General features: G+C 36.8%; 1 protein-coding gene across 1 annotated transcript in view; it reads right to left on the reverse strand.

The window, feature by feature from the left end:
• LOC128548751 (uncharacterized) overlaps nt 1-9,027 on the reverse strand; it is a 30,371-nt gene extending 21,344 nt beyond the window's left edge. The window contains exons 1-4 of the mRNA XM_053524160.1: nt 8,856-9,027; nt 7,309-7,506; nt 5,905-6,060; nt 1,115-1,344 (exon numbers count right to left, since the gene is read on the reverse strand). Coding sequence (XP_053380135.1) covers nt 1,115-1,344; nt 5,905-6,060; nt 7,309-7,506; nt 8,856-8,940 — 669 coding nt within the window. The 5' untranslated portion in view covers nt 8,941-9,027. The remainder of the gene's footprint in view (nt 1-1,114; nt 1,345-5,904; nt 6,061-7,308; nt 7,507-8,855) is intronic.
• Between the last annotated feature and the right edge of the window lie 327 nt (nt 9,028-9,354).

The raw sequence follows: 9,354 nt of genomic DNA on the forward strand, positions 1-9,354 counted from the left end.
TCAAAATTTGAATGATGTTTATGGACATGAAGATTCTAGGTTTTTCCCTTTATAAGTCTATATGAACCAGATGACCCCTGGGGCCGTGCCATATTTGACCCTAGAGGGATAATTTGAACAAACTTGGTAGAGAACCACTAAATGATGCTACATTACAAAATATCAAAGCCATGGTCTTTGTGGTTTGGACAAGAAGATTTTCAAAGTTTTTCCCTATGTAAGTCTATGTAAACCATGTGACCCCCAGGGCGGAGTCATACTTGACCCTAGGGGAATAATTTGAACAATCTTAGTAGAGGACCACCAGATGATGTCATATACAAAATACCAAAGCCCTAGGCCCTGTGGTTTTGGACAAGAGGTGTTCAAAGTTTTTTTTATTATATATAAGTTTATATAAACCATGTGACCCCCAGAGTGGGGCCATATTTGACCCCAGGGAAATAATCTTAACAATCTTGATAGGGATCACTAGATTTTGCTACATACCAAATATCAAAGCCCTACACCCTATGGTTTTGGATAAGATCAGGAACAGTTTAACTGTTCCTAACCAATGCGACCTCGACCTTTGACCTAATGACATCAAAATCAATAGGGGTCATCTGCTGGTCATGGCCAACCTAACTATCAATTTCCTGACACTAGGCCCAAGTGTTCGTGAGTTATTGCCTGGATTTTCATGACCCTAGCCTTAAGCATTCTTGAGTTATCATCCGGAAATTGTTTCACTGTTCAGGGTCACTGTGACCTTGACCTCTAACATAATGACCTCAAAATCAATAGGGCTCATCTGCTGGTCATTACCAACCTGCCTATCAACTTTCATGATCCTAGGCCCAACTGATCTCGAGTTACCATCCGGAAACCATTTTACTATTCAGGGTCACTGTGACCTTGACCTTTGATATACAGACCTCAAAATCAATAGGGGTCATCACCAGCACTCCCTCTCAACTTTCATGATCCTAGGCCCAAGCGTTCTTGAGTTATCATCCGGAAACGGATTGGTCTACATTCCGACTGACCGACATCTGCAAAACAATATACCCCTCCTTCGAAGGGGGGCATAATAATTCTGTCATAAAGAAATATTTCATTTCATAGAACTTACCTCAATATTATGAACATAGTTTCCTTCATTCTGCAGTTTGGTGAGGGCTTTTCTCCTTTCTAATGACTTCAATGGCAGTGTCATTGCCTCTTTAACTAGTGGCTGATCAGAATGCATGGCAAAAAGATGATTTCGTATTTTAGATTCAATTTCTTTTTTGCAGAAAAGACAAAAATCTGATTTCGCATAATTTCTTTTTCCACCTTTACTTTCATACACTTGGACAGAAACTGAAATCAAAATAAGAGCTACAATGTTAGTGAAGAATGCCCTCAACAGGTAAATTTTCCGAAGTTGTATTCAAAGTATGATGGAAAGCACAATAGAGGCAGGGAAGCATTGAATGCGACACGCTGCCAATGTGATGTTTGACACCATTTTACAATTGTTATTGTTGCCCTGATGACTGAACATGAAAGAAACCAGTTGTCATTCAAACCAATTTTTGTTATTTTCTTCTTTAATGTTATTTACTTTTTTCGGCACTTATTGGACATACTTAAGAACTGTCACTAATATGTGACACATGTCCCCCAAGTGGTGTTAGCAATATATTTTACAAGTATGCTTTGAAAGATGAAAACACCGTATATTTTTATACCTTCTGAGCTTTATTTACTGTCAATATGATACATAAATTGGACCGTGTCCAATGAGTTCAACCTAGGAATAATGTCACCAAAGGCCACTACTAAATTTCGTTTGCAAAACTGCATAATATTATATGGTCTGAGCTGCATTAATTTAGGCCATATCAAATTGATTAATAGTTCTTCGGAAAATTATCTTTTTTGTCGTTTTATTTTGTTACCTCGTTATGGCGCCCCCCCCCCCCCCCCCCACCCCAAACGATATAATGAAGAATGCAACGCGGCAGAACGAAAGAACGACACTTATAAACGGCGCCCTAAAAAACGTCCTCTTGGCGTTCTTTCGTTCTGGCGGCCCCACCACACAACGACGGAACAAAACAACGCCAAATGTGAAAATATCGTTCTGGCGTGTTCTGGTAGAGCATGCGCAGTATTGTTATGTTTTGGCAGAGTAACTCGAAGTTACTTCCTAATAGTGGAGACCGCCTTTTGGGTTGTTCCTAATTTCCATATCGTACCCGTACCGAACATTCATATTTGGCAACTTTGGATTTGCACGGAGTGTGGTGGAAGCAAATGATGAAAGAAAATTCAAGGAGATGTACTGTAAAATCAAGCAATTTTCATGCAGTCTGCAAGGCAAAAAAAAAATTTAAGGAGCTTTAAGGAGGTTTTATGCAAATTCAAGCACTTTTCATCCAGCAGTAGATTCTGCAAGCTTCTGACATGGAATCTTAAAATATGTTTTAAAATGTTGTTTGTGATATTTATGCATTGTATTGTGTTCTTTTACATGTATGCTGTGTCCTAAATGTAAATAAACAATAAATTCCCCTTAAGATGAGTAGGTATTATTATTTTATTTTAATAATAAACAAGAGCTGTCTCCATAGGACGACACATGCCCCCGATGGCACTTTGAATGAATAGTTATGACTGATGTTTAGAGTTTAGGACCTTTGACCTACGGAGCTGGGTCTTGCGCGTGACATGTCATCTTACTGTGCCACATATTCATGCGTAGTTATTTTAAAATCCATGCATGAACGACAAAAGATATGGACCGGACACGCCCATCAATGCACTATCATGAAATATGACCTTTAACGTCTAAGTGTGACCTTGACCTTTGACCTACGGAGCTGGGTCTTGTGCACGACACGTGGTCTTACTGTGCTACACATTAATGCGTAGTTACTTGAAAATCCATCCATGGATGACAAAGATATAGACCGGACACGCCCATTAATGCACTATCCTTTAACGTCTAAGTGTGACCTTGACCTTTGAGCTACGGACCTGGGTCTTGCCGAGACATGTCGTCTTACTGTGGTGCACATTCATGCCGAGTTATTTGAAAATCCATCCATGGATGACAAAGATATGGACCGGACACGCTCATCAATGCACTATCCTTTAACGTCTAAGTGTGACCTTGACCTTTGAGCTACGGACCTGGGTCTTGCGTGCGACATGTTGTCTTATTGTGGTTCACATTCATGCCTAGTTATTTGAAAATCCATCCATGGATGACAAAGATATGGACCGGACACGCCCATAAATGCACTATCCTTTAACGTCTAAGTGTGACATTGACCTTTGAGCTACGGACCTGGGTCTTGCACGCGACACGTTGTCTTACTGTGGTACACATTCATGCCAAGTTATTTGAAAATCCATCCATGGATGACAAAGATATGGACACGACACGCCCATAAATGCACTATCCTTTAATGTCTAAGTGTGACCTTGACCTTTGAGCTACGGATCTGGGTCTTGCGTGCGACACATCATCTTACTGTTTTACACATTCATGCCAAGTTATTTGAAAATCCATCCATGGATGACAAAGATATGGACCGGACACGAAAATTGCAGACAGACCGACAGACGGTTCAGAAACTTAATATGCCTCCCTTTGGGGGCATAAAAAAATATTGTCTATTTCACCATTTTGTCTCTGGATAGTTCTGGTTCTGGAAATTATTTTATTTTTTGAAATATATTTAATTACATATATACACCGTAAGTAGTTTCCGGTAGAAATACTAGTAACTTGATACGCCCCTCATCTGAACTCTTCAGTGAGCAGCCTGGATCCATAGTTAGCAATAATTAAAATACTGTAGGAAAATGCAAGTATCCATGAAGAACTGCACATTTTGAGCTACCAACTTAATCTTAACTAGGGGTATATGATATAACAACTGAAGATTTATAACTTGGTCAATATGTACATGTAGTTTTGTGGCCTCTGTACATGATATGACTTTGGACTAGGTGCTTGATTAACTTTACTTCAGACATGTCCATGAAATTACATACTGGCATAGTCTGATCGTTTACTATAAGCCACAGCTTATTTTATATGCCTTGTAAAATGAAGACTGTTCTGCACCTATGAAATAAAAGTAGCTAAGCTTCTTCGTTCATTTTCAGGTACTGTATTTTGGGGTGTATTGGTCGCATTTTTTTTACTCATTTTGGTGCCAGAAAAAGTTCAGGCAACTTATACAACAGAACATTGCCAGCCAAATTTTTTTCAGGCCAATTTTCTGGCCATTGCAAAATTATGTGCATTTGTTACCAACAAACAATATGGTAAAAAAGATCAATTTCAGCAGCGTTTCAAGGAATAGTGGTTATTTTCAATAAAGAATACCCTAAATATCCCACACAGGCCATTAAAGTTACGAAGTGCCAAGCTTGCAGTTTGAATTACGTTTGTATCTACTTTTGTTTTACTGGACGCCACTGACTGGTATTTGCATGTACACCAGGTTGGATAAAATCCGGACAGGTCTGCCCTCAATTCCAAAACAAGTTAGCAGTTTTTTGTTTATAATAATTCTGTGCGTAATAAAAACTTGAAAAGATAAAATTTGTATTTTTTCTTCATAAAACCCCCCCCCCCCCCCACCCCACCGAAGAATAAGATAAATATTTTGCAGGAATGCGTTTAATTACTTAAGGCATCGCCACAGTCACAATTCGGTATCAGTTCATATTTTCAGGCTGAGTATTTTTCTCTTGAAAATTGCACTAAATCCTAAACAGCTGGTCAAATTATCATCAACATAAGAAGCATATGATGATTTATAGTACATATGATGCTTGTAAAATAAATATTTGAGTCTGGTTTAGACCGAAAATTTACCCCAAAATATTGAAATTTTATGTGCAGTAGAACTCCAATATAAAAAATATTACAAAGACAAAATTTAGTTAATTTCATAGTACAATATGTATACTGCAAACTCCTACGGATTTTTGTCGAAATTGTTCCTGGTTATTGCATTAGACATAAAAAGACAACCCCATGTAAATTTAATTTAAAATGTTGTTTGTACATGCATTACTGACCACAGGTAGCCAGGTAAACCTATACATAATCCTATAATATCACCTGTTTATATACATGTATATTATGTGTAAACAGATAACACAAATTGGATAAATTGATGGTGTTGGGATTTTTGTGTATAATTCAGTAATCAGGTAAAATTTCAAAATAATTTCTGAAGACTTTATTCTTCAAGGTCTAAAGCACAATTGGCTGTAATTATCTTTGAAATGTATTGAATACATATTGAGTTTGACTGCAGATAAAATTCCAAATTTTGTCATAGAAAAATATCGAATAAAGGCATAATACAGGTAGTGAAATGCACATCCTTCTACTTGCATATGTTCACATAGATATTTAAAACATAATTATAACAAATTTATTGACTTTATTGTTACCACTTAGTCATCTTTTATTTTTATGAAAATTTCCATGTAAAATTTTGAGTCAAATGGCTGCCACTGTAGGCGATGCCTTAATGCGACAAAATGTTACAACTGCTGTGCAAAAAATTCACACTTTAACTTGCATAATTACAGAATGTCAACACAAGCCAACTGCTGCTCAATTAATGTCAAAAAGCTGCTTTTTTTTCATTTGAGAAGTTTTGGTGTCAAATTTATAAGGCTGTATCCTTTCCACCAATCCGGTTCTGTTAAAAATTCAGTCCGAAGCATAAACTTGGCCACCACCATTACAGGAAAATCCAAAATTTAACAGTGACTTATACACTGGAACTTAAATTTTCTGACCATTTCCAGAGCAGAAATTGGGTGCGAACATTACCACAACCAATACACCTCAAAATACGGTAGGCAATAAAAAAGGCTATTTTGAACATTTTAACTTACTGTTTTTAAAGTAAAATTTCAAGTCGAAACTACCCTCTGCTGCACTACTGCCTGCTGAGGATACTGATGCTCTGTCCCTCTGTTCCACAGATGCTGTGTCAACCCTTCCAAAGCCCCCCTCTTCAGTATGAAGCTTAATATGAGAGCTAGCTTCACCTAAAAAAAAGGCATTTTGTTTAAGTCATTAGATATTGTTTCTCAAGAAAACAACAACATATATCTGCCACTGAACACTGCAAAATAGACATATTAGAAGTTGTTTATGAAATGAAGAGAAAAAACATAAGGGTTTTTCTTGTGGATTGTCTGGTACAAAGAAAGCATGATACCTTTCATAATGTGTAGCCTACAATTCATGTGAAAGTAGTTGCCAAAACATTATAAGTTTTGATGCATCAAGGGCCATAACTCTGCTCAGGTGAACTAAAACACTCTTATGTCACTGATGTAAACCTGCTATAAAAAAATAGTTCACAACTTTGTTGTTGAATTTTTATATGCCTGTCTTTAGACTGTCATATAAAGGGAACACACATGTTCAGGCTGTTGGTGTCCAGGGAGGTGTTGTTATAAAAATTGAAATACATGTTAATGAGCATAATGTCTCAACTGAATTCGATAACCTGCAAATTCTACCCAGGTACTTCAAATAAAATACTTGAAATAAATGTTAATGGGCACAGTATCTCAGCCAAGTTTGATAACCAGCAAAATCCATCCAGACACTTCAGATTTATGCTCCTTAAAGTATCAGTAAATGCGATATTCTGCCTTGTCCACTAACTCAAACAGTTCTCAAGCAATTGTTACCAAACTTTAAATAAACACTAATGACACAATATCTCAGCAAAGTTCCTTAACCAGCAAAGTCAGCCCAGATACTTCAGAGTAAGGCCCCTTGACTCATAAAAAATGGTAAAATCTGCCTTGAAAACTGCTAAATGTATTGACTTCAAATTTGAAATGCACATTTAAAATGAGGTGGACAGCATTGCAAAGAACTATAACTCAAGCTTGCCCCATTATTTCCCTTTATTTACTTTGATGAATGCTTGTCCAGTGTAATAACTCAAACACTATAGAATGGATTTGCTTCAATTCACATATAGGTAGCTGGCAATGTACACAAGTAAACTTGTATTTTATTGCCTCATTTTTTAATTACCACCTTTTTTTCCCTCCTACTTCTCACTGGCATATTTTGTGACATTTTGGTACTCTTATTTTTACATATCATTTTCGGCTATACTGCATGTTTATGTAAAAGTGAGGGTTTCCTGATTTTTGAGAGGGACATCTGCTTATTACAAAAGTAAAGTCAACATAACTGGCTAGTGCTAGATACCAGGCACAGGTCTGCTTGCTTTGTTTGCAGAATTTTCCCTTGGATGGGGATTTACTTACCTTTGTTAACAAAGGCCATTGATGATGAAACTGAGGTATGTTCCTGAGAAGGTGCTACTGACTGTGATTTGGATTCTCTTATATCTTTTTTGGAAGACTCTAAAACTGGCCTCTTTTTCTGATACGGAACAATATCACTTAATTCACCGTCAGATATATCTGATTCATACGAGTCACTTTCAGAGCTTGCACTGCAATCTGTGGGAAACAAATGTAAAGTAAATGCAAAACACAACAGTCTATTTTGCAGTGCTTTCACTCACTCAAATGAAATAGCAATACTTTAGTTAACTCTTCCCTGGGGAACCTTAACCACCTCAAGTAGTTCTTCAAAGTTGTGCCACTTCCTTTTGCTGAGATTTCAAGAGTATAAGAAGAAAAGAAATGTGGTGGCCACAGCAACCAGATTTCTGCATGGTATCCTTTTCATTTTTTTCTTTTTTGTTAAGGGCCAACCAAGAATCATTTCTGTACAGTTTCATCCAAATGGCACAGTGATTTAAGAGCAAATTTCTAAGATTGTCTTATTTTGTTACCACAGTAAAAAGCATCCTGCAAGTATCCATTTCATTAGCGTTTTTGTATACAACTTACAAGCAACGTTCGAAATAAAACTCATAAACTGGCACTCACTATCTGAGTTACTTTGTCTCAAACCTACGAAAACTTTCCTAGCCCAAAATTTTGTGTGCATATTCAATTTTAGATTATAAATTGGCAATGTAATCATGTTATGAACACTTATTTCTGTTCCTTCACAACATAACATGAACTAGTTTAGCTTATAAGCTTAATAACTACCGGTATTCAGTTTAAAACTTGAATCAGGTATGAACATTATCGAGGATTTATTTTCATGTGTGATTTTAGACAGTCTTCTCTAAAATGACACATGCACCTACCAAATACGTAGTAAACAGTTAACCTTTTAAAAAACATGTAATAACTATTGAACATATGGTTCAAATTTCATTGCTGTTGTATCAAAAACAGGAGAGTAGATCAGTAAGTCAAGATCAAGGTCAGTCAAGGTTGAAATCTGCATCCAAAACTTTACAAAAAGATTTTCAATTAAACAAAACATTCATACTTTACAAGAAAAAAGGACACCCCTTCTAGGGAGTCAAAAGTTCAAATTTTCCGACTGGCTTCTGAAGAAACAATTAAGGATCTCACAAGGCAGTCTGAAAGACAGCAATATCCCCTGCCTCTGTTATGCATAGTGAAAGGGTTGATGGTACCAAGTTGAAGCATAGACATTGCTAGTTATATTTTATAGTCAATGTATGACATCAATGAATTTGTTAACCGATCCCTGCATTTTGACCTTGATCTTGAGCCAGCATTTGACTGAAGATTTGTAAAGTTTACACTTTTTTCTGCCCCTGCATAGAATTTTGTAGAGAATTATACAAGGAACATTTTTATGTTAATGCAAACGCAAAATACTGTTAAGGTTTTTGCGTTTATAAGGCTGCTTGTCTAGTACAGATTTGTTTTGTAAGATCTGAAAAACTTATTCAATTGTAAATGTAGCAAGGTCTCACATTCAAAGTCTGCATCACCATCATCATCAAATTCATCAATGTCCTCTGAATCTTCATCTTCTTCAGTAGTTTTTACAAACTGCATTATCCTTGGTTCGACGACAGCTATTTTGGATTTTTCTGAAAAAAAATTTATAAAAATTAACAGGCTACTGATGCTTTTGTTTATGGTTGCCCAGCAGGCTAACATCAGGATTTTTTGGTACCCCAACCTAAATTTGTTTGACACTGACACAGGCAGTTTACCTCACCATCATTTCTAGGAAGTACCAGTACTAGACCCTAACCCTCGGTAAGAAACTGCCAACTTTCTCAAATAAAGGGACTTGATAGGTAGCAGGGCTCTAACCCCCAACCCTCAATGAGAGGTTACAGTGACTTAAAGTCAGTGGCTCTAACCACCTGACTAAGGAGGCGGTCTGTGGATCATAAACAGAGACAGACAGACAAAACATGATACTAAAAACTCACCCCGAGCTATATCACAAACTGGTTATAT

The sequence above is a fragment of the Mercenaria mercenaria genome, chromosome 15 (genome assembly GCF_021730395.1).
Source record: "Mercenaria mercenaria strain notata chromosome 15, MADL_Memer_1, whole genome shotgun sequence".
Lineage (NCBI taxonomy): Eukaryota > Metazoa > Mollusca > Bivalvia > Venerida > Veneridae > Mercenaria > Mercenaria mercenaria.